This window comes from Phalacrocorax aristotelis, chromosome 5, assembly GCF_949628215.1.
Source record: "Phalacrocorax aristotelis chromosome 5, bGulAri2.1, whole genome shotgun sequence".
NCBI lineage: Eukaryota > Metazoa > Chordata > Aves > Suliformes > Phalacrocoracidae > Phalacrocorax > Phalacrocorax aristotelis.
In genome coordinates, this window is record NC_134280.1 from 30221367 (window position 1) to 30247790 (window position 26424).

Sequence of the window (26424 nt, forward strand, 5' to 3'; positions counted from 1 at the left end):
CACACAGGGGCAGGAAATAAATCCTTGAGATTGAATTTGGAAAAAGACAAATTCAGGTATTTATGGAAGAAACAGCAACATAATATGCACGCTCAATATAAAGCAGAGATCCAGTAAGGCTGAAAAGAGACCTAGAACAGATAAGACACAGAGAAAGCCAATACAGCTTCGAGGACACGTTCTTAGCATCTGATAGACAGGAAAATTGGAAGGAACACAGAGGCGGCAAGTATGACAAAACTGAAAGGGACATGCACATTTATTACTATTTATCACGTCTGTTCCACAGACAGTGTTATAATCTCCAGTCAATGAGCAGGTGTCTCATTTCACATTTAGACAAAAATCCTTGAAAGAGTTAATATAGATAAAGATGGGAAAAAGCGTCACAGACCATGCAGCTATGAACAGGGTGAACCCAAACAAAGCAATGGACTTGCTCATGGAGAAGAGAGAGTATGGGAGGGGAAGGAATTAGGCTCAGGTAGGAGACAGAACAGCCTCTTAGATATTCCTCCCTTAAATTAGGTTTTAGTACATTCTTCCAAGGAAAGCAGGGCTCACACTAGGTGGATTTCAAATGAGACTGGGAAGCACCACTAAGGCATCCAATAAGAAATGGCACCTGGGCAGAAGAATTTCATGATCTAACAGTGCTAATTTCCAAGCTTATTTGTTTCTAGACCAGATCTTCTTATACACACAGTTTACTGTCGCTGGATGAAAGCAGTGACTAAAAATGCCTTTTCACGATTTGCACCCTGCTCTTGAACCTCATTTGCCTTCAAAATTAGCCAGTAAGACCCCCTTGCTGAACACAAGGTCTTCCCTGACCCTTCTCTAACCTTAGAGGCCAAGCTTGCCATCAGAATGTGGCCTCACACGCTCTCTGTGACATGACATGACATGACATGGGACTCGCTTTTGAATCTAGTCAGTGCAGAAGGATGCCCCCACCTCCACAAACCTGGTCCCTCCTTTGAGACACATTTCCAACCTGACAGACAGTACGCGTGTGATGGATTCTTAGAATGAAACATGCCTGGCCACCCGTACATGCACACACAGGGACCCTTCATGACTCACATGCACACTACAGCTCTACACTACATCATTAAAACAGAGCAAAAAGGTCTCAAAGCGGACTTACTTACAAAAGTGGATTTTAAGGTCAAAAAGGGCCATTCTGATAATTTAGTCTGACCCCTGGATGACACAGCCCACTTAATTAGACAAAGGGCTCCTTCAGACGCTCATTTACACCCACTTTCAGGTTGGCTTCACTGCTGGATATGAAAGCCCGAGGGTAAATCAGAATGGGATCCTTCCTTCTTCCCATGCAGTGAGACTGTTCAAAAACCTCTCTCATCTGTCTGCATTTCACAGATAGGTATTACTGTCCTGGGGGAAGCAATGCCCACACCAGACATCATCCCACCTTGCAGTGTTAGGGAGAGCACATTTAGTGCTTAGAAACCTCTTCTCTTTCCCTCTCACCCCCACATTTTCTTCACTTGAAAAACCAAAGAAAACAAATCATGCTACATCCTTTGTTTTATAGAGGGCAGCTCAGGACCTCCCACTCTTTTATGAAAGAAAATTTCTTTCTGATACAGTTTCCATTATTTATTAGCTGAAGGTGGAGGGAAAAATGGTATTTATAGGATGCCTAAGGCCACACTCACTATAAAACAGAAATAAGCCAATATAGCTAGAGCACAACTTAGTGGCCTATTGTGCAACATTTTAAAAAATGTACTCTCTCATTATGGCACTTGAGAATATCTCCTCCCCCTGACACCAGTGGAAATACATTTATGAAAGCCATAGAGAAACAATATTGTTTTAATCAAATCATTAAAATGGGTGTGCTGTTTTCTGCCCACATCCTGATATTTATTCTGCATCCTGACAAGACCTGGGATTTGTATAGACCATTCTCCTGCAAGGTGTCAAGTGACTTTGTGGACACTGGGCCAGTGTAAATCTGTGTGTTGCCACTGTGACTTTGGCAGCTCTGCATCAGTTTGCACCAGCCCAGGATCTGACTCACTGACTGATCTGAAATCCCCAACATGATGTGGGTACTGTTCTTCCCATTTACAAAGAGAAAAAGCATTCAGAACTGAATGTCAAAGGTTTCCTTGACCTTTTCCACTTCAACATAAAGAAATGGAGACAGAAATTCCCATCTTATATACCACAATGCAACAACATCTGACCAGAGATACAGCTTGCTCAGACAAAACACTGACTGAATTACAAGGCCTTGCAGCTGGTATAGCTCTCACTGCACAAAGATAATCCATGGAAGACGGTCTCAGTGAGGAGGAGTCTTCAACCTAGAGCATCCACTCAGTGTCCAGCTCAACAGGCACACAAGACTTGGAAGAGGGGTATTCAGCATTTTCTAAAAGTCACATGTGCTGGAAGTATTTGGGAGTAAGAAACAACTCACGCCTTGCTTCCCTTGGTCTCCCTCAAATGTGTTCTTCAAAACGAAATACAAATTTTTCATGCTGGGAAAAAGAAATCCGAATGCAGCCTTTGTGGGGCTCTGTGCACCTACTGGTATACTTCTCAGCACTGAGACGCTATGCTGGGAAGTCACCCATTTACCAAGTCCTTCACCACAGAAAGTAACTCTGCATTGGCATTCTTCTGTTCACTCTAAATCAGCTGGGGCTTACTGATGTTTTAAACAAATCACCAAAGCTCAGAAAGCCTAAGATGAGCTAGGCACACTCAGTAAAGAGTATTTAAACTGGGTACCCTGAAACATCCAAGAAAGATTAATAAAGGAGTCACTTGCACTCTCAGAAAACACAAAACTGTCTTGAGTGAGTAGAAAATCAGGGCTGCCTAAAGAAAGCATGAGCTTTGCAGCTAACTCAGAAGTACAGCATGGTGCCATGGGATCAGGCAGTCCTGGAGGCATGCGAACTGAGCAGTGCAAGGCCCCTTGCATTACCTTCTTTAACCCCCAAATCACCCCAGCTCCTGAGGCACTGATTCAAGCAAACATCTTCATCCAGGGAAGCACTGGAAGACAGATTTCAGCCTGTGTCTGGAAGGTTTCATCCTGTAATCAATGGAAGAAACAGTACAGCTCCTCCTGACCTTAACTGTACAATCGAACACCAAAAAACTCATTCCCTTTAAAAAAAAAACCCAATAGATTAAACCAGGTGCTTCCATTTTCAAATGCTGTATACAGCAATTTTTCTTTTCACTTTAAAAACACAGGAGAGCTAAGGGATGTGCCGATAAGAGAAGCCTAAGCTGTTTACCTGCAGCAGACAGTAGGAAACTACCCCAGGTGACATCCACTTACCCAGAAATTCTCACACCTGCAAGAGAAGCACCTTACAAACTCTTTCACTGGGTCACATTAGCACTTATAGCAGCCTTCTCCAAGATATTGGAGACCTCTAAAACCGTAGGTGCTTCCTTCTTCTGGTCAATCAAATACAAACATCCCTTAAGTTTCACTATTTGACTGCAACCCCCACATGCTTCTTAAAGCCCCAACTCTCAGAGGCTTCTGATTCTATCAGAACCACCTTCCTCAGCACCAAACCCAAGCTCTTGGTTTCCTCAACTGTGCAGGAAAACCTACAAACATGACTTTACACTACCCAAAAGATCAGAAACCAAACTAGAAGGAATATGCACCTTGCTACGAACCTGAGGTACAGCAACCTTCAGATGTTCATAAGCACTCTGAGGTGCTGGCACAGATTACGAACAGCTGGAGGAGGGCTGTGACACCACCAGAGTGAACTGGGAGAGCAGCGTCAGATGGAGACAGAGAAGAGCAAATATCCCAAACTGTCTGCATTCTCAAATCAAGTCAGTCCAGTGCCCTTTGTTTCTCCTTTATTATTTTAAAATGCAGACAAATTTAAGAATAAAAGCAAGAGACACCTAAGTCCCTCCCTAACTGATCTAGTCACTAATGAGGGAGGTTTCTTTTCACTGGCACAGATTTTCCATTGAGCAGCAAACCCAGCCTCTCCACTGCCCATGTGTTGGAAACAAAGCCACTTCTGGGCTGATGCTTTCCATATGAAACACCAGCTCCCATCTTCCTCCTCCCTTCTCCCTTCCTCCTTTCCATAGTTTTATTACTCATGCGGCAGCTGTAGTAGTTTGTAGATGAGCGGAATGTTTTCTTCAAAGCTGCATACATTTTCTAGACTGACAGGGGAGGCCAAAAGAAAGAAAAGTAAAAAACAAACCCCAAAACAGGACTATTCAGTACTTCTCACCAGCTCAAAGCAGGCAGCACTTCAAACCACTGTGCAGCCACAGGAAAACAAGAAAGCCCCAGAGCTGCTCACCTCGCCCTGCACCCTGGGATGTGGGGCACCTCGCACCCAGCAATAAGCCAGAGGTGCCAAGAGAAGGTGAGCGCACTGATTCCTCACCAACCGGCACAGCACCTCACCAGCAGCAGTTGAGCAGAGGAGAGAGAATAGTGACCAGCAGTTGCGAGGAGCTGAGAAAAACATGTGACTGCACTGCTCTTGTGCATCTTGTGCATCAACACACCTTGCCAGACCCTCACCCAGAGGGAGGGAGAGCAGGCCCCCATGTTAGAGACCAGAAGTAACCAGACATTGCTTACGGCATCATGTAGGGTTGTGGCTGCAGTTCTCAAAAGATGCAAGAGAGTGAGGATACAGAGTCTGGATACCTTTTACTAGCAGAAACAGAAATTGCTGATAGCTGGGAAAAATGAATCAAGTTTTAGGGGTGCAAGCCCTGAAATGGAAGGCTAAAATTGACCAGAAAGCTGAAGGCATTAGCCAAACCAAGTCTCACACCAAAAACAGGGCCAGGCCCTCAGGAAAACTTCTAGAAAGTAAAACTGGTTGAAACGTTTCTACCAAACAGTCTCAAAAAAAACCAAACATTTTTGTCCACAGTGTTTTATTGGAATATATTGGTTTTGGAGCCACCACGTCATCCACTGAAATTTCACACATCCAAGATGTCATCTGGACAGGCAGACCTGAATCAAGCAAAGCAGCAACTTAAATCTGGGTCTTTAACATCACACCTAAGTGCTATGGTGGTGCCAATGTCCATTTCGGCTGTAAAAAGCAAGCAGACAGGAGCATTCTCATCTCTTCTACGCTTCCAACCAATGAACATTTTTCACCACAGCCTTTGCTCGCTGGAACCTTTGTTTTCCATCTAGCCCTGGTGGAGAATAAAGGTAGGCGATTAAAGGTGATTAAAGTTCCCTACTTCACCTCCACCAGCACAAAGCAATTCAGCGCAACGCTGATTCCCCTCCTGGGCTAGAGCGAAGACAAGTCAGCAGAAATTGCAAATGTTTACAAACCCAAGAACCTCAAGAATCTTCCTTATGCTTGAAAATGAACTTTGCCCACTTGAGAGTCAGGATTAAAACCAAATGCCTAACAGCATAGTAGCCTATTAGTAGTGAAAGCATTTTATAAATCTAATTTATTTGCCATGCTGCATGCATTTTTCCTCAGCACACAATCCAAACCAACAGTCATTTGCACTTTGATTTCCAGTCACTTCACTTTAGTTGCATGAGAAGAATGCTGCAGTGCGAGAGCTGCAAAGGCAGCAGGTGGGCAAGACAATCCTGTCCAAAAAACACAAACCCTGCTTCCAGGGCTTTTTTTAATTATGTAGATGGAGATGCTTCCATTGATTGCAGTTTCTGTCAGAACGTGCTGGTTTACAAAGGTCCATCATGGTCAAACATCAACACTATGCCAGTGTCCCTTTAAAACTGACCTTGAGAGGCTGGAGGTTTAAGGGCAGGATTTGTAAATCAGGACACTAATTGAAATGTCTCGGAAGAGTCTCTCACAAGCCACTGTCCTTCTCCTTTGCATCCCTCCCCATCAATCACACTGTCTCCCAGGCTCACCTATGTCACTTCTTACTTCTCTATCCCTTGCAGAGTAGGAGCTGTTGATCCCCCATGTATGATTTAACCCCAGCTTTGCACTCAGGTCCACAATGCTGGGAAATAACCAAGAGGATTAGGACATGTGAGACATTGTCTATAAGCACCATGTTCAAAAATGTTATGACACTTAAATGAGTATGTCTGCTGGACCTTCAGCGAGCATTAATATGCAGTCTGTGCGTAAATGACTCAGACTCTTTAGTGTATGTTGTAAAGTATACCACATGCATCTTAATAGTTCTCCAAACAATAACACGTGTAATGAATACACAGTTGCACTGAGCAGAAATGCTGTGGATTGGAAAGGATCCTTCATGTGTAAGAACAGGGAGAGGATGGGTACCCGCTTTAAAAGGATCAAGAGCATCAGAGCAGCTTAATATATCAGAGTTGAAATATTAAACCTTTTAAACAAACAAAAAAAAAAATCCATGCCTTCCTGCCTGAGCTTCCTATACCCAACTCCAACACCTTTTAAAACCTAGACGAGTTAAATTAGTGCTATGTACAGGCTGCCTCAAAGACAACACAGAGCTCTGGGAAGGGGGATTTAAGCTTACCTTTCAGATCCTTACTTTCATTTTTTGGAGAGGCAATGCTGCACCCCATCGAGGGTTCCCTGCGCGGGAGCTGTCCTGCACTTTCAGCACCTGCTGGCTGGCAGGGCAGGATTTGGGCTGGCAGTTTCAGAGGGGCTGGCAGCCAGTGTTCCCTTAGCCTAGTGCAACCCTCTCCTGCCCCACCTGCTGTACCCAAGCATTGAAAACCCATAATATTAATCCTTGATGCAGGCCTATAAGAATGAATAGCTGCCAACTACTCCTGCAGCTGAAGAACTGAGAAGCAAAGGTTTGGTGTCCTGATGAAATCCAAGACGTCTAACTATCTTTGTGCATAAAGGCTGAAATTATTTCTCCTAAGAAGAAAATGAGACATGAACCCTCCTCTCACAGGCAGCCTAACGACCTGAACAGCCAGGCAGCCTTCCTCACCAGCTGCTGCCAGAGCAGGGATTGCAAATAAAGCCTGGTGAATGCAGCAATACATGAGCTTTTTTTGACATACACACCTATCTCTGTACTACCAGCTCTCAACATGCCACATTAGTGGCATTTTCTTAATGCAGTTGGAATCCAGTAACCGTTAGAAATCCTGGCTTTTTTATTTTTGAGAATGAAAGACAATAAAACAAATCTTCAGTGGCTTAGAAGCAAGGGAAGTAAAAAGAATATAAAATTTAAAAATAAAAAGCCTGTGACTTTAAAGACAGTCTCCTCAGTGTCTTGGGAACCAAGCACATGATTTTTTAACTCCAAGTAGCAATGCTGGGAAGGAGACACGGCCAAGAGAGTACCAAACTCAGACACTCAAAACATGCATCGTGCCTACCAAGACTGAAGCCAATGGAAGAAAACTGGGACCATCTCAAATACAACAGCATCAAGCTGGGGAATATACCTGTGTAACATCTGTATTCCAAGCCTGTTCTCTACCCAGGAAAATCTGGGAGGAGGGGAGGGTCTTTCCCTGGCAGGTTTGGTTTGTTTTGTTTGCTACAGAATCAGCTGAACCCTGCGGTTCATGTGAATCCAGATGCATTTGGACCAAGGCAGAAGCACCCATAGTACAAAGAGGACCTGTAGGGAGAAGAAATTCAGCAATTCAGGTGGGTGATTCCTGCAGCTGGAGCCTGAAAGACACCACAAAAATGGCACTCCCAGCTCCTGAGTGTCACTGGCAGTTTGGAAGTGGTGGGGGCATTGTAGATGAATACATACGGGAATGGGCACAGGCACTTGAGAGTCCAGGAAACAGAAAGAAAAGTAAGAGGGACTCAGCACCATTCTTGAAAACACCTTTATTAACTCTCCAGAATTCAGGTCTACCATCAAAAAGGAAACCCACCACCAATTACAATACCTGTGAATAACTTTTTATGAGGTTTTGAGCACAGTGATCAAAAGCCTGCTATTTTTCCCCTCTGCAGAATCTGACAAACTTGATAGGAGATGAGTTGTACTATTACACCATTGCTTAATGTACTCAGCACCAATGTTGCTCAGCCAGTGAGCAAAATCCCTTTGTTTTATGAGGACAATTGCAGTCAAGGTTGTTCATCTGCAGCTACAGAGTCAAACAGAAGCAGCTTCCTTCTCACTTCCCTGTAACATCTTTCCCAGGGCAGAATGGAGAAGCAACACACTGGGTGTTTCTCAGTGGAGAGTCATTTGACAGGGCCTCAAAAAATGTGACAATATCCAGAAGATACCATTTGCCTCCACCCTGCAGCGCTTAAGTGTGAAATTACTGCATGGAACTGAAGACCTTCTGCCATTTCCACATGGAAGTATCACACTGCAGACTAGCTATATATATCATGATTTTTACGTAGCCTACTCTAATCTATGCATTGCCTACCCAACAGGACATAGAGAAACACATGGGCTTGGGGGAGGGGAGGTTAAAGCATCGCAAACACATACGTAAAAATATTTTCTAGTTGAGTACCCACTTCATGACTGTGGTATTTAGCCCATTTCCAAATCACTTGACACAGGTCACTCACACACATAATCAGCTACTTAAGACCTGTAATGTGGATTGTGGGGCTCTACACTTTCATAATGCCGAGAAATAATGCCTTACAACAACAGATTCTGTAATTAAGGAATCATGAAACAATAGAGACAGCACTTTCAAGTCTGTCTTTCCTCTTTCTCCATCTCTTTCTTTAAGGTCACAGGAGCATGCTTTCAGCACATGGAGCAAGCAGAATGCCTGCAGGTATAAATGGACCAGCGCTCAGAGTCTGAAATACACTGCATTTACACATGTGACTGTTTTTGGAAGTCAACCATTTCTGCGAGTTATTCTCAAGAGGCATGATGTACTATAAGCACTTAAGAAATGTGTTACACTGTGACTGGAACCAAGATGAAATAGCAATATTAAAAGAGATGGTTTAGTTTATGTAGTGGCCAACTATGCCATTAAACTAGAACAATGGAGACGATGGGGAGGCAGGAATGTTCTCCAGTGTGATTTATTCCTTTCCAGTAGCAGTGGAAATTTTTCCTATAGACCTGAAAATGACCCTGTCTGCCAAACAGAAGTCAGCATTAAGATGTAAGAGTTCTGCTAGATTAGTCACCTCGGGATACTCAGCTCTCACACAGCACAAGGATCTCAAAGCACTTTGCAAGAACGGGTCAAAACTCAGTCTCCCCACCATACAAAGACCAAACCTTAGCATCGTTGCTGTCAGTCACTTCAGAAAGGGGGAAACTGAGACGTGAAGACTTGATTAAAAATATGCAAAGAAGGCTCTATGACAGGGTCAAGAATGAGAAAAAAAAAAGGCTTCCTTGATCCTATGCTTTACAGGAAACATGCGTCTCCATCGGAAGCATCATTGTTTGCTGCAGCTGAGAGCAACCGGGTCAGCCAAGGCAAGAGGAAATGTTATTGGGCAATGGTTATCAGGCAAATGATATAAGGCTACTTCCACTTCTTCCAGCCAATTAGACCTGTTCTGCCTGATGACACACGTGGGAAAGGCTGGCTCTTTTAGAATAAGCCAGGGTTTGGTACCTACGTCCTGCTGATTTTATATACCTGCATCAGCTACACACACAGTGACCGTGTGCATCTACCTGCTCCTTGTGCCCCTGTGCTCTGACATTATGGGAATTGCCATACTATAGGCTGCCCCATGGCGCACACAGAATATGAAGAGAGCCCCAAAATGTCTCCTGATTAGACCCCTTCTCCACATGAGAATGGTGACTCCAAAGTCCTCTAAGGGGCCTATGGAGAAGGATAATAGGGGTGGTTTGAAATGCTACTCCTAGAAAGAGACATATCTGACTACAAAAGATGCCTTCTGCACACTGATCTTTTAATGACTCCCCCAAATTACATTGTGAAGGCCTAGCAGGAAGAACAGTCTGCAGCCCTTCCCAATTCTCAGCCCTGCTCTCCCCCTCTTTGCAGCCTGGCACACTAAGAGTGGGACCACGTGCAGCTGCACGGGCTACGGTCCTCACAGTCGCCTCCCTCAGAAACAGCCTCCTACCCACTTCCTTCCTCTGCAGAGTAATGAGGCCCTCTTCAGCCTCGTGCTGCCTCTCCCAGCAGTCTGGTTCCAATCTTGGGGATGCCACATCAGACGGCCACCCCCGAGCAACAGCATATGTGGCCAGAGGTCCTCCTGCTGCACTGCAGCAGCCACGCAGGTGCTGAAATCTCCCCCTGCCCTGGTCCTGAACTGCAGAGTCAGCTCGCAGATACGGAAAGCAACTAGGATGGCTCAGTCAGAGCCAGGATGAAGCGCCAGGCAGAAACACACAGATGCTGAGACACCAGCCAGCTGACATACAGCAAACACCTCATTTTCCAATGCACAGAGCCCACCTCTTCCTTTAATCTCTCTCAGTGCTGTGGCAGCTCAACACTGCTGGAAAAGCTAAACAAAGACTAAACAAAGGTCTCTCTCTCCTGATGAAGTTGTGCTATGAATTACTCATTAGATCCTGACCTCCCCACTCCAAGAAAAAACCCTCATGACCTCAGAAGTGTTTTGCCTGAAGGAGTACACCCAAAGCTGACAGAGAAGCTAAGCTTTTGCTGCCTAAAAACCAAGCTCTCCCTTCCCAACACGTGTTTTAAAACAATGTGAACCACATCACGGGTTCAGTTCCAGCTTCTGCTTCAGGTATTTCCACTTTTACAATGTAAACTATGTCCAGGGTGGAGTGAGGGTTTTTTTGTTTGTATTTTTTCCTCCTAAAAAAAGAAAGCTACACAAGAGATTACAATCTCTTCCTACACAAAATCTGTTTGTTTTGTACCTATTGCTGGGTTGCTGTCATTCAACTCCAATGCTAATTGTCAAAAGCACAAATGCCAAACTTGCTCACATTTCTCTTGCAGTGGGAAGGAGAAAAGGGAAAGATCAGCTGACTGCATTCAAGCATTTAGCAACCTGCCTGCACCATCAATGCCCCCCGTGAGTGATGAGTGTTTCACAATTGGAAATATGAGCAACTGCCCCTGTGGTGTAGTCCTCAGCCAGCAGCTACAAAAGTGGGGTCCAGACTCAGGAGAAAAGGAAGACAGGACTATGTCAACACTTTCACCTCAAGGGGTGCTCTGATTTTCAGTGGGGCAAGTGCATCTTTTATGATATCACAGTAGACACCATTCCTAGGAGCAGGAACTGGCAGGGACTAACCTCTCCACATCAAGCACATGTAGCTGCTAATCACAAAACAAATGTAGCTCACAATGTGATAAGGAAGCTTGCTCTTGACCCACACAACTACTTCCCCCCTTTTCAGAGGCTGAAGTAATCTCCCAGGGTGCTGTTTTGCTGCTGGGAGAACCATTGCTCTAGAGCCTCTGTGGAGCTTAGGTATGGCACCAGAGCTCTTCATGGGAGTGGAGGCAAGACCCATTCAAGCGTTTTCACTCAAAATTAAAGCTGCTGCTTCCCAATCCTGACGCTTCCTGCAAGGATCGGTCACTGCGCTGTCAGCTCTCTTCCCTGGTGTCTTGACTGCAGCCTGACAGTTTTAAGGGTTACCTTTAAAAACACACACACAACACTCGTCCCTGTCCCAAAGTTGCTACAGTTTGCCTAAAATAAATAAATCCCCAAGACCTGGATACATTTGCAAGTGATTCCGAAGAATGAAATTGGGGTCTCTGTGTCAGTGGGTCTGCCAAGCCTGCGTGACAGCATGCTCCGTACAGCCAGCTTCAGCTGCTCCCACCACTGATACATCAGTTTTGCTCCCTGTTGTTTGCAAGGAGCATTCAGGCAGCAACAGGGGAATAAAAACAAACTGTAAATACAGGATGTACTATGAAACATCAGGCACTGGTTCACTGGTTGGAGGATTTGAGGAGAAATAAGGGAAAATGTAATAAATTATTTTCAACTTCTCTTTTCCAACATATGTGGAGAATCAGTGGGGTTTAACGAGGAAAGTGTAAGTTTAAATTTCGCAATAGTAACAGTGGGCATGGTTAGGTACACTGTACTGCATAAAACAAACCGCTGCTCTTCCACACATAAAAGAAGGCAGCAGGAGACAGAGTATCACACATGGTACTGCCTAAAGCATGCTGGCTATGTCAACAGATTATCTCGCTTTGGACTGTCTGGACTGTTACTAATATGCAACTGAATATGCAACTGATCCAACAACAACAATGCTATGAAATTAATTTTTTAAATGTAATTATATTAACCTCTTCAGTTTAATTAGCATGTTAAAAATATAAAAGGAAAGCAGATGTGACCATCGTGGATGTGCGAGCTGAATATTAATAACAAAAAGCATCCCCTCCCCCCTGGAGGATAAAGCAAAGTTGGACTGGTCATTTTGCAAATTAAATCCTAAATGCATTTGCACTGTAGCTGTCGATAAACCTCTCATGTGTGGGCACATACACACAAAAAGCTGAAGCCAAAACAATTTTACTAGGGCAAACCTTTAAAGATCCAGCCCCGGTCCAGCCAGCTGACAATGCTACAGCCCAAGTGCTCCCCTGAAGCCCTACCATCCACATTTCTCCCCACATACACTTTCAGGGAAAAATTAAATGAACGTCCCAAGCTGTCACTTACTGGAGACCTAACACACGCTGCCCTTATGCTAGCCAAGACTAAGGTGAATGCTGGCAAGATGAAATCCAGTGGCTCGTTATTCTTATACCAATATTGCCACGGGTCCGTGCGCTGCATTAGCACCACATGTCATCCCAGCCACACTCCACTATTCATACCCACCAGCGGATTTTTTTTTTTTTTTTATTTTAAAGAGACACTAGTTTCCAGAATTTCACCTGGCATATCACCTCTGACAGAAAACACATGAAGAAACAGGATTGTCTCACAATATCCTGCCATAATGAGGAGTCCTGTCTTTCCTTTTCCCTCAGTATCCCAGCTGATAACTATTTATAGATCTATGCATTTGGGTTCATAGTTCATTTTATACAACACTTTTCTCTGTAACCTACTCTTCTCCTTGGTCTTATTTATTCATGCCACCAATCATCATTTTATTGCATTCATAATACTTGATTTCAATCTTTAAAGCATCCTAATTCTGTCTGCATATTAACCCTACAGTGCCACAAAACACACTGGTTTACTGGAACCAGCCTAAGGCGTCATTGTTTTAAGATACAGCAAGAAGCATGTGTTTCTCCCCACCTTCTAAAAAAAAAAAAAAAGAAAAAAAGTCACCTCCCTAGTTACAGAATTTAGCCTAAAAGCTTTTGCTACTGCTTCCACACACTTGCCCACCCCCCATCTCTGGTTTAAGCTATGGTTTTTATTGACATATACTAATTACCTGAAAATAAGAATGATCTATTCCTTTTCCACCAGCTGCCAGTTGTCAGCACTGGCTGAAGTGATCAGCCTCGTTTAAAACAATAACAAAAAAAAAAACTGAGCTCCAAAATAAAATAAAAATAGTAGTCAGAATAGAAACAAAACCCTACAGAATGCCACCGGATCTCAGGTGCTGCCGGGCGTGCTCAGAAAGGACTGAAGGCAGACAGATTTGAATGGACTGCTCGGTTCGTCACGGCAAAAATACAGAGATTTAAAGGTCTACCCACGCGGAAAAAAAAATAACCACCAAAAAAAAAACCCCAACAAACAACCCTGTATTAAAGAACAAAAATAAAGTCAGAAATGCAGCCCCAATGCATCTACTGCCTGCGCTTAAGAGATTTACAGGAGTAATTTAAATGATTCACCTGCTGCCAGTTTTCCTCCAAGGATGGCAAAGCTGAGAAGTAGCCGGTGTCGTGGACAAGCTGGAGTTCCTGGAATATACTATAACTAGCCAAGACATCCATGCTGCTGCTGAGCAAGACCCTTTCTTTCTGCTTTTGTGTGTGTTTGTTTGCTCGGGTGGGGGGTTGTTTTTGATCATAAAAAAAAAAAAAAGGAGGAGGAAAATCAACCAATGATAGATCCAGCGTCCCTTTGGCTTTGTTTTGTTTCAATCACACTTTAAAAAAAAAAAGAGAAGAGAGAGAGGATCAGCGCGGAGGGACGGCGAGGGCCGAGGGCCGGGGGCCGGGCCGAGGAGGGCGAGAGGCGGCGGCGCGCACCGAGCACCCCGCGGCCGCCGCACCGGGGCACGTCCCCGCCGCCGCCGCCGCCGCGCAGCGCGCAGCCCCGCGCCGCGGCCATGCGCGCGCGCTCACTCGCGCCCGCCCTGCCCCCCCCCCCCTTTATTTTCGGGAGACCACATCCCCCAACCCCCACCCCCACCCCCCCCCGGTTTTCCTCTCACCCTCCCTCGGCAAACCCGGCCCGGCCCCCCCCGCCGCCGCTGCCTCCGCCTCCACCGCCTCACGGCCGCCCCACCCCCGCCCACTGAAGCAGCGCGTGACCATGTAGGGTAAACGGCGGGGCGGGATGGGCGGGCCCGCGGCGCTCCTGAAGTCACTGTCGCCCAATGGCGACGCCGCTCAGGGTGAGGCAGGCGGTGCCGGATCGCCGGTGGCGCCATCGATTGGTCGTCAGGGCGGCTCCCACCTCCTCCCCGTGGCTCGCGAGGCGGTGCGCGGCGAGCTATTTTTAGGGCGCTATATAATGGGGCGGCGGGGCACGCGGTGGTGGCAGATTGTAGTGAGCTGAGGGGCGGTGCGGCCCGCTCGCGCTCCGGCCCCGCCGCAGTTACCGGTTTCGGCGGAAAACCGCTGCTCTTGCGAGGTTGGGGGGCGCGGGGCAGGCTGCGGCTGCCCTTCTCCCCGCCGCCGGCTGCGGGGCTGCCCCGCCGGGGCGCGGGCGCTAGAGGGATGGAGAATGGGCTGCATACTTGGTGCCGTCCGAGCAGCCTGTCCTTCCCGCGCTGCCTGCAGCCGTGCACTTCTCTCCAGCCTCTGGCACTCGAGTCCCCTAGGGCTGAGGATGGCCAGACCAAGAAAAGCACTTTTTTCTCAGTCACAGGTGCCTGGGGAAAGATGCGCAGGTGATGGGGGTGTTGGAAGGAGGTAGAGTGGGATTATACCCTGAGCAGGGGCAGCCAGTGTAAGGAGCTTGGTGCCTCTGTGTGGAGACCACAGCAACCCAGCTTCTGAGGCACAGGCAGTGCTGGCTGTTAATCCAGCCAGGTTATCTCCAGAAATGCTCATGTGCTTATTAAGGCATCTATTGTGGCATTTAACCAGGCTTAACTGTGAGCTGAGCCCTCTTTGAGAGTTAGCTTGGGTTGGCTAATGAGCTGTTTGACCTTAAATGGTTAGTGTGGTGTTGAGCTTCCCCAGAATTGCTCTGGCACTAGGTGCAGTTGCATTTCTCCTTTTGGAAGGATTGCAGAACAGTGTGCTCATTTAAGGATGATGGGGGGGGTCCAGTAATAGAAAAAATATGTTCTCTTTGTTGCTTTCAAATTTGGAGGGCCCTGCAGTCCCATCAGTTGCATTGCCAGGGCTGTATCTAGCCACCAGGCTGCTGCTGAGCATCCCCCTGCTGCCCTTTTATGGTAGGTTGTCAGCTGTGTGAGTAGGGCTGGGTATCAGGGCAAGCAGATCCTGCAGGGGTTGCATCACACTTTTCTTGCCTTAAGCAACTTAAGAGGTCTCTACTTGCTATTGTCTTCCTTCCCCAACCAGATGAGAGTGCCTGGGCCAGGCCTCAGCTGGTGTAAATTGCTGCAATGCCACTAGTACACACAGGTCTTATCCCAGGTGTCCCACTCAGATTGATGTGAAAGTATGATGCAGCAAAACTAATCAGTGCTAATTAGTTCATGGTCTGTTTTCTTTCTAGGTGATGAAAACAAATTGCCTTTTCTAAGGCTGGGTCTATGTTAACAATTTTGAAAGCCATGTTTGAGGAAAGCTTCTTTGGAATATTTAAAGCCCAGATAAGGGCTACACCAACTCCAAATTCTTGTAGGTGCTGGCAAGCAATGCTGCTGTAACTTTAGAATAAAGCAGAGGAAGCACTGCACTCTAGTTTGAGGCGTCAAAATCTAGAGGGAAAGAGGGCAACGAAGCTGTTGCTGAAGGAACTGCAGTAATCTGAAGAGACTGGGTACAGGCAGTTCTCTCAAATAAATGGTTTCACCTCTGCAAAAATACTTTTTTGTTTGGGTGCTTGCATTGCATAAGCAGTGGGGTGGCTTGAGGGAGCTGTTGCTCAGGCTTTGACCCTGAGGCTGCAGGTCTGGACAGTGAAGGGGCAACTCACTCAAAGATGGCTGTCTCCAGTGAGCGGCTTGTGAAAATGATGCCTGTTTCCCAGCCTTCACCTAGGGAGCCGTAGGTTGGCTCAAATAGGACCATCTCTGGCACCTTTAGCTTAGCAGAAAAGCTAGATGTGAGGCTGGATGTGAATAATAAACTGTTCTTTCTCATCAATATACCCATAAATGTGTGTGTTAGTGGGAGGATGAGAGGGAAGGTTAATGCAGCAAGCATTGTTGGAGAGGTCTTACAGACCATTGTTACCAATTCCAAGCATGCCTCAATCTGGCAAAGCGACACCTTTCCTGGGCACCTTGGGAAGGGAAGACTTAGACAGGAGAGGAGACAGCTGGACTTACATGGTCAGATCTGGAAAAATGCAGTACTTGGGTATCATAACACAGCTCCTGTACTGAGAGGGTTGTGCGGGAAATACCTGTCTCAGAGAAAGCTTTTGATAAGCATTTATCCTTAACAGCTTGTCAGAACAAGGCCGTATGCATATACAGGGCTTTTTCTGACCTAAGCAAGAAAATAGAGGACAAAAGCAGCGAAGGTTTATGGTATAAACTACTTAAATATACATTTTTGTCTTCAAATTCTGCAGTTCCTGTGGCTGAAAAACATTTTGGTGCTATACTTCTGGCCTTGTTTAGCATAACTAACACTTTCATATGTAGAAAGTTCAGTGCTTTAATGTTCAGACTCCCCTCTGACACTGGCATGAGAGGAGACCTAGCTTGTGCAAGCTGTGGGTGGCTCATGCTTTAGTTTATTCTCAAGCTCAGGTATACGGGCAGCCCAGGAGTCCCCTCTGCTGTGATAGTCACCTCCATTTGCTACTGAGTAGCTCTCATTTGAATAAATGAAAATCTTTCTACTTGTCAATCTTATCTTGAACTTTCTGCTGAATGCATGTCCTGTAGGAACAGCCACTTTTCCACCCTCATGGTGAAGGGCATTCTCAGCTGTGGAGCTCGGCTGCTTTACACCACTGAAGAGCCCAGCCTGTGCCCAGGTTGCCCTGTAACTGATGGCCAGGTCCAGTGAGCAGATGCTGGTCTGCTGCTCTGGCTGGCTTCAGGAGGAATTGTGTCTGAGGGCAGCGTTTTGGCTGTGAGCCTTGAGGTAAAGAGCTGGGCTACAGATCTGGCTGCTTGCCTGGGTGGTTTCCAGGCAGACATTGCATTTTTATTGTCTTGGATATTCTGCTTTGGAGGTTAGTCGAGAAAGCAGAATGGGGTTGTCACTTGGCAGAAGTAGAAAAGTCAAGACAAAAAATGAATGTGGTAATACACTGGATGTAATGCTGTCGGTCTAGCACCTGAGGTAGCATCTACCTGTGCTAATCCAGAGGTAATGGAGGGAGATTTCTACCCCGCTCTCTTTTGTTTCCCAGGCTGTACTGACCTTACTCTTGGCAGATAGCCACTTTCCCTGCTCCAGCCCAACCACGCCACCCAGAGAGCAACGTAATCAGACGTGGAGGAGGAGCTATACCTCCCCACTGCTACACAGCTGGGCTCAAGGGCACAGAGGACTACACAAAAATGCAGGCAAAGTGTGTGGGCTGGACCTGCAGGGAGTAAGGATGGGCATTTCAGCCACAGCGCAGATTTGTCCCATAATGGGTAAAAAGAATAGGCTGGATGGGGAGAGGACTTTTTAGACCAGCCCCAAACTTCATCATTCCTGTGACTTGCTGAAATGTTGGGAAGATGCAGGGAGGTGATATGGGCTGGTTATGCAACAGCACTAATGGGTCTTGGAACCTGGGAAAAGGGACAGGGTTGTATTTTTGGCATCAAGGGGCAATGGGAGTGGGTTGTCCTAGTGAAAAGAAAGAAAACATTTCCTTGTTCCTTCTGGTCTTCCAGAGAAAGAGGAAAGGTGACTTTACTGTTTTCTGAGAAGAGCTTTAATTTCTCATTGCTTGCCACAGGACCCCTGGCAACAACCTCTTTTACCCTCTCCAAGTTGGGAGTGCAGAATTGCCTGCTGCACTTGGCTGGGTCCCTAACAAGCCACTGGTGTGCACAGAATCACAATTTTGGTTGTTCTGGTTGCTTTCCCTTGTGATATATCCAACTCCGTTGCCCCCAGGAGCAATGGTGAGTGGTGCATAGTTGGGACCTGACAGGGAAGGCTTATTTGCAGGGGACTTTGCAGTGTTCAGTTTGTGTTTCATTGATCTGGTTTGGGCAGTGACAAGGTGCCATAACACCATCGGGTAGTATATCAATTTATAGTTTAAAAATTTCACTGGATATACCTCCTTTGGTACCAATGAAACAGCTACACTGAGATCCCCTGTACACCGTTTGTGACACAGTATTAAACCCCATGGTCTTCTCCATAGTGGACCAAAGTGCTAAAGCACTTTCTCCTGCAGCAAGTTGGTCCAGGTGTCCAGGCTACCAGTTTCTTCTACCATCACATCTGCATGTTAAGCTGCCAGCTGCATCTCTTCCTCTCCCCTGTCTCAGATCAAGAGTCAATATGGCTTTTCTGTGCTTACAGCCTACGACAGGAATGTTCAGAGGTGTTGGTTCTTCAGTCAATGTCACTCCTGGAGAGGAAGAGGCTATGCCTGCAGGTTGATAGGGTTAAGGTTGTAAAGGCTTCCAAAGAGCAAAGGGGAGAAGGAGCACTAAAGAGCACTGAGAAGCCCATTGGAGCATGGTTGGATTTGAAGTTGCATCCTCCCCAGGGGTGGACGCAGAAAGCTATTGTCAGGGGAGTGGAGGACTCATGGTGGTGGTTTACAGCCAGGCAGCATGGCTGGCAGAGGCGCAGCAGGAGAGCTCAAAAGCCACCCTGCTGTTCAGCGTTGCCCCTTCCCGCTATCTAAATGTGTCTGTGCATCTGTATCCATGTCCACATCTGATGAGAACCAAAATCCCAACAAACATCAAGCAGACGAAAGGATGACAACTTCCTTTCCCAGCATGAAGCATCTCTCTGCAAGCCCCAGACATCCCTGGTTCTCCCTCCACTTTGTTACCTCCCAGCCTCTCACCTCCTCACACCTCAGTTTCCTGAGAAGGGCTGCTACTGTTGGCCCCTCATCCTTCTCCCATCCCTGCGCAGCAGCATTTCAGTGACGTGGAGGATAGCTCAGTATTTCATGCTTCCTTCTTGAAGGTGTGGCCCAGAAGCAGCATCCCAAGGGCACAGGCAGTGGAGGTGGTTTGTCTTCCAATCTTCATCTAGTGAGCAGCATGGCTGTAGCTCGCAGCCATCACCCTCAGTGGTGCTTGGCTCAGCCTGTCGGACATGCTGTGAAGCAGGGTGGTGGCATCTCCCTGCTGGGCCTGCATGGGTGCAGGTGTCTCCTGGTCTCCAGTGAGCCACAAGCTGTTCCCCAGATCTGCAGCAATGGAAAGGGACACAAGAGTGTGGCACAGCAAGTTCCTGTGCCTCCCCTCCTTACTAAAAACAGGTACCATTTGGCTCCCCTTCCTTTTCAGATGAGTGCCCTGTGGACATTGCAATGGGTTTAATTGCAAGGCAGCTAATGAGCACCCTCCAGGATTAGAGATGAATGGGTTTAACCCATAATCATAGCTTAGGGCATCCAAAAGTCTCAGTGGACTTTGCAAGTTGATCACTGGCCGGATGCAGGAGATGTTTGATGGGAAATCAGGATGTGCCATCCTGAAGTGGAAACATTATCCAGATGAGTTGTCTGGGCTGAGAAAAAAAACAAAGCCTGATACTTCAAGGGAAGGTTAGAAATCATAGCTGAATGGGCCTGATCCAGGTCTGGCCTGGAGGCTTTTGATTCCCTGTTCTGAAAAGGCACCAAGAACACTCAGCATGTAACAGGATTGAGTTTCCACTTTGGGGAAGTCTTAATCTGTTGTGGTTTGTTCACATGCTCTAGGGTTTTCATATTTCTTGTAATCATTTTTACCTTATGGGTGTGGCTGTTCACATTAGGATTGGTCTCTGTCTCCTAGTTTTCAAAGCCAGAATACAGAGCAGTGCTGTCCTGGAGAGCACTGCAGTTGCGCTCAGAGCAGTATGGTGATGGGTCAAAGCTTCCAGAGGCAGATAGGTACAACCCCAGTGTTACTGGTGGGAAACATGATTTCCTTTGGGTCCCACCAAGAGCTCTGAACCCATCTGGATCTAACCGCTCCCTGTGGTGTCTTTCGAGTCCTCCCTTCTGCCCAAAGTGATCTGTACATTTCAGAACCTCTTGGCAAGGGCAGTTATCATTGCTATTCTGTTGGTGTTCAGCTTCTGACATAAACAGTCTCTGATCATATTAGTAGGCTCTCAGGTACTTCTACAGTACAAATAATAAATAATAATGAGCTGCAAGGAAGACTTTTGAGTCTTGGGATCAGGCTGCACTCTTACAGCTTCCACACAGGCTGTCCACTTTGTAGACATTTCTGGGCTGCTGTTGCTAACAGTGCAGCAATGCTGCTAGAAAGTAGCCTGGGAAGGGGGTCCCAGCAGCCCTGGGAGATGCTGTGCAGCTGTCAGCAGAAATGAGAAATACACATTTGTGTGCTGTGTCTCTGGGTTGGTGGCCTTTTAATAATTGAGTTGGATCACACTCAGGTAATTTATAGGAAACCTTGCAATAAAATAGGATAATATTGGCATGGTTCAGCAGATGGTAACCAGGGACTGGCTTGTGTTATTACACACATTACTCTGGAAAAAGTGTTGGTTTGTCTTGGCTTTAGCCAGCAAGAACCCTTTTAAGAAGAGCTGGCATCACAGCATAGGTAGCACATGCAGCAAGAGGGGCTTGCTGTGCACAGCTCTTCTGCAGTGCCACAACAAACACCCACAGCACTTGGCACCTGTGGGACAGAGAGGGCTCTCCAGAAAGTAGGGGTTAGAGCAGCATCACTGGGTTTTGTTTCCTAGACTTTTCACAGATGAAGGAAATGCAGTGCATTGAAAGCAAAGCCCGTCTTCAGCTGGAAGCTGTAAGACCCTTACTGTGCTGTTTTCACATCCTCTTGGGGTTTCCTTCTTAGTCCTATTCCTTACAAGAAGCTGCTCTCACAGTCAAGTATGGATATGTGAATTAATAAGAAAATGCTGGGGTACAGGGAAGCAAGCCAAGGCTCTGAGCTTGCCTGCCAGAGTTGTGCTGGGTGCATGCAGGCAGTCCGGCAGTGCTTGCCTGCTGTTTTTCATGTTCCCAAACTGAGGTGCATAAAGATTAAAATAGCTGGCTGGGCACAAGTGCACACATACCCCACAGCAGCAGCCAGGCTTCATACAAAGAGACTGGAGCCAAACTCAACCCCAGGCTACAGCCCCTGCTCTGGTTTATCAATCAGGCTCTGCTGGCATGACACAGGGGCATCACCTGGGTCTCGCAGCATTTCCCCCTCTAAAGAGCACCTCTTTGGGGACTGCTGTTGTACAAAAAAAGATGGAAAGAGCTTTTCCCTTGGCCAACCCCTTCCCATCCCCAGACCATCTGCACCTCCCTTTCTCAGCCCTCACCCTCCTTGAAGACAGACCTTTGAACAAGGCCCTGCAGACATAGTCTGCAAATAAAATTGCTCACAGCCAAGCTCTCCTGGGGGCTCAGCCCTCATCTGCTGGGCAACTGCAGACTGCTGAAAGGAAAACGGATGTTGTTCAAGAGGGAGATTTGATCTTTGGGCCTCTCTCCCACCACAGCCTGCGTTCCTTGGCTTTGATTTCCCTTGAGGGTCTACATGGCTCTGTCTGTAGCATGAGCAGCACTCAGCAGAGCATCTCATATCTCTTCAGTCTGTGTTGCATGCTGCATCACTGGATCAGATGGATACCTGGCTGCTGGTAGGAAGGCAGTAGCACCAGGAGCGCTCCATTCATCCAGAGGTGTTGGCTTCACAGCACAAGAGCTCACAGGTTAAATGCAAGAGACAAAACTTAGCCTGAAGTCACAAAGCAAGTCAGAACCCAGAATAAACCCTGTATCCTCTCAAATTGCAGATTAACATACAGGGACTGACCTGCAGCTATCGTACATGCTCCTTCAGAGCCCCCCATGGCTGGAGAAGACCCCTGGCTGCCCACCTTGATTTGGGACTTGAGGGAGCTCGGCTGAGCTGTCCTTTCCTCAGGCAGTGCTCAGCAGTGTAGCCAGCAGTTTGTCATTCCGCCCTTTCTACCCATAGCAATTCCTGCCACCAGTGAGTAATTGGCTGTTACTATTAAAGCCACAGGGAATGTTATGAGATTATTTTCTAAGGGGTGGAGGAAATCATTTTATAAAGTGGAGGTCACCAACACAGCCTCCCTTCTCCTCTTTAATGGGAGGTAAACACCTGCAGAAGGCAAGCTGGGAAGGTTGTTCTTTCCGAGGAAAGAAATTAAGAGGTCATATGGGTGATAAGTGGTAGGCAAGGACATCTGAGTCTTGTTCTGCAACCCCCTTTCTTTACACCTGGTTTGTGGGTGGCTGAGGGTAGAGATGCTGGGTGTCATCATTCCTGCCAGAGCTTTGTCTGCCAAGCAGAAGGCTGGTGCCCGCTGTGCGTGGTGGATCCATGCTGATTTCTGAAACCAGGAGTTGAGAGATGGGGAGGCAAAGCCTTGGAGGAGCGAAGGAAGAGGGATATGTGTGTCTCTCCAGAAACTCTTGCAGATTCTTGGAAGCAGGCAAGTAGGCTCAGCGACTGCCTCACTCTCTGACATCACTTTTTCTCCATAGCAACACACAAAGACATCACTGGGTTTTTGACAGGGGAGTAACAAGGGCTTGCATGGTCTGGGTGGGTGACGTACAACACTGCCTTGCTCTTGCTGTCAGTACAGCTCTGCTGGGGAATGAGCCGTCCCCTGCTTGGATGAGAAGGAAAAGCCCTGGCCACAAACTCCCCACCCTTCAGCTTCTCCACCCTGGGTAGACTGAGGTTCAGCAGGGGCTGCCTGGGGAAACCAAATGTGGGGGCTGAACCACTGTGCTCTTGCATTTTTCAAGTGTGTAGTCCTGCCGCAGAGAGTGCCCTGAGAAACCATGACTCATCCCTTTCTGGGCAGGGCCACTACAGCATGCATCCATTTTTAATCATTTTTATGAACCTACTCACTGAATTCTGTGAAAATCTGGGTGTGTTTTGGTAAGTTGCCATGATGAAGGTTAGCAGACTATTCCTGCAAAAACTTTCACCCAGCACTTGTGGTGTTAACTGTGTCCACGACTTTATAAGTTGTCAGGATTACTCATGCTGTGCCAAACCTGGGGATGTACAGTCCTTCTTCTAAAGGAGAGCGACTGCTGCAGGAGCTCGCTCTGGGTCCCTTTGAAGTCAATGGCAAATTTCCCATTGGCTTAAGTAGGAACACGTGTTCCTACAAGAAATGAAAATATGGAACTTGAAAAGCGAGGAACAATATGGTCAGGGGATGGCCTGGTTTGACCTGGAGACTCAACTTGTATTTTACTGCTACATCTGCCTCCATCTCTCAGCCGTACAATAAGCGGTACAAGTTTGATTTGTGTTGAAGAGAGCTACATACTATTATTAGTAACCTACATTATTAGCATTAATTGGATTAGGACTGATAAACTACAGAGGTTTCTTTGTTTTCTACCGGTAATTTCCACTTTAAATTGGGCTTGGACAGAGTGTGTGTCAGGGTGCACAGCCCCTGTATTTGTCATGCATGTTTTGTTCCTGCTTTGGACAAGCTGGTAGAAAAGTCTAGGAATACAAAATGAAACAGTCTTTGGAAAGAAAACCTTAAATACAGGCTTGTTGAAGAAGCTGGTATTTTCTTGTTCTGAGTAGAGTAGACAGTTAATAAAATTACATTGACATTATTGTGGTGGTTTGATCCTTATGCCTGACACGGTGCATGTCCCCAGGCACAGCACTCACTGGCTGCAGGAAGCTGGGTGAAGATCCCCTGAGCCCCCAGATGGGAAGGCACTGCGGGAGGGCTTTAATACAGCATGGTACTCAGCTCACATGGTCACCCCATGTGTCTGTGCAGGACCACTGCAGACCTCGGTTGCTGCGGTGCCAGGAGGCAGTGTTGGGGTCTATAGCCATGTCTAAGTTGTCTAAGTGTTTATTTTAATAAAAGCCACAGGTCATAATGTCTGGGATTTTTAAAACATCACAGAGGCAGTCTGTAGTGCAGGACTGCAGCTGTGTGGTCATGATCAAGGGTACCGGGTAGTTCAGCAGTGCTTTGCAGAGCATGTTGATGGGCGCATCTCAGTGCAGGACTGCAGAAGCAACGTGTCCATGGCAGCGACGGGCATATATAGCCTCCCAGCCTCAGAAGGTCATCAGCCACTGTGGGTCCAGCTGCGTGCATGGCCCTCACTGGCCAGGCCACTACAGCAAGGCCAGGGGCTCATGTCCCCTCAGGACTCACCGCCTGAGGGCTGTGTCCTCCCCACTAGACTGGCAGGATTCCAGAGGGGCATTGCCATTTGTCTTGCCATTGATTGCAGGACAAATGGTTATTGAAACAATTGCCTCTAATAGCTTGGGAGAGGCCGTTATGGTCTGCCCAGGCAGTGATCTACGGATAATAGTTCCCTCTGAGACTTCCATGCTCTCCTGCAAACCTCACGCTGGGTGTGTTGAAGCTGACCTGCAAAGTAGTGTTTTATTTTCTCTCTTGCTCTTCCTCTTATTTTTTTTTAAATACCTTGTAGAGTTTTTATGAAATACCACTGTTATTGGTGCACTGCTCATTGCTTCTTAGTGGTAGCACTAAAGGGTAAGCCTTGCTTTTTGTGGAGTGGGGAGACAAACTTGCTTATACTTTACCTTAGAAACAGGGGGACTGTTGAGTCCATCCAGCCTCCACCGAGCAGAGGGAGTGCATGAGTCTCAGGCAAGAGGGCCAACTCCTTAACGAGAGGGACAGTGGTGCCAAGTGTGACCAGAGGCATCTTCTCTCCCAAGCCCTTCAGCAGGTGTGGCTGCAAAGGTCTCCAGCAGAAGTGAATTTTCATCAAAAGAACATGCAGCTTTTTTTGAAGTTGAGGCATTTTGTGAGAATGTGCCAATCCAGACATAATTTTTCAACAGGAAAGCCAAAGTGAATCATTTGGGTTTTTCTGTTTTGATAATGGTGAAATGTCTTGTTTTGACAGAGGCAGAACTGTCATTTCTGTGATGCAAAAATGTTTTGCTTCTACCTTCTCGTTTTACTACATTTTCTGCTAGCTATAAATACACTGTTCATAACAGTTATTAATTTATCTTTATCTTTTTCTAGGTGATGCTTAACACTGTATCTAATTTTTTAGATATGCTGTTGTGTTTTGACATCTAAGCCAAGTGTCTTTTTATTTTAGTCAAATGAAATAAAATAAAATTAAGATGCCAAGACAAAAACAATTTAATGTTTATTGAAATTTAAAATTTTTGTTTTGAATTTTTTTCCCCCAGTTTTCCACTTCCTGATGGGGAATGCAACTATATTCTAGGTGTGAAGCTGTGGAAAGCAGCTGTTTCCAGTCGATATGCTCTTGGGCACTCAAGTTAAATCAGTGCTAGCAATTAAAAAGCAAGCAAGCAGGTTAAAAGAGTATGGGCAAAAATAACTTCCCTTTTCAATTAATGAGGTTTCACATTGAAGAAGAAAGAGAGGATGAAAGGCTTTGGTGTGACCTGTTGTATAGCTCTTATCAGCCGTAGTGCCTAGGAGATGACTGTAGGATGTCCGTGCTCACAGTCCCCACCTCATCAGCTCCCAGGCTGGAGTTTATGAATTTGTACCTAGAAGCAACAGGGAACCTGGTATGGCTTCCTCACCTAGAGGGTAATACCTCTGCCTCACACACCTTTGAGTGCTGGGGTTTCTGTTATCAGTGTTGCTAACTTGTTGTATGACGCTTTCACATTAGGCTGTGATAATGGCACTTATACATCACACTTTGAAGATGCTTTTTATTGAAGTAATGTGAATATTATTACCATCGTTTATTACGGGGAAGTATCTCATAGTAATTGAAATACAATATGGTGCCATTAATCACACTGAATACGAAATGCTAAGTTTAAACTGTTCATAGTATATTAAATGCTCCTCTAACCATAAAACAATTTGACTTGCAGTCAGATAGTTTACAAATGGCCAGTGTTTAGGATTTGCAGTGATTGACATTTATGCAACAGTGTTCACATGCTCGTGTTCCCTAACAATGTATTTTCTTTGGGGTTTCTGTGAAAGTGTTGGGGCTTACGGCTTTCTGGTTGCCTGATAGAGAGGTGTAAAGGGATGCAGACTACAGGCATGACCATCGT

General features: G+C 46.4%; 1 protein-coding gene across 4 annotated transcripts in view; it reads right to left on the reverse strand.

Annotated features, from left to right (window-relative positions):
- KLF7 (KLF transcription factor 7) overlaps positions 1-14349 on the reverse strand; it is a 64814-nt gene extending 50465 nt beyond the window's left edge. For 3 of the 4 annotated variants that reach the window (XR_012660675.1, XR_012660676.1, XM_075093740.1), the window contains exons 1-2: positions 14284-14349; positions 13739-13995 (exon numbers count right to left, since the gene is read on the reverse strand). Coding sequence is in view for 2 of the 4 variants with exons in the window: in XM_075093740.1 (XP_074949841.1) it covers positions 13739-13840 (102 nt within the window). In the remaining 2 variants the exon portion in view is untranslated. Of the gene's footprint in view, positions 1-13738; positions 14182-14283 lie in introns of those variants that run through there. The other variant, XM_075093743.1, reaches the window with a different exon arrangement.
- Between the last annotated feature and the right edge of the window lie 12075 nt (positions 14350-26424).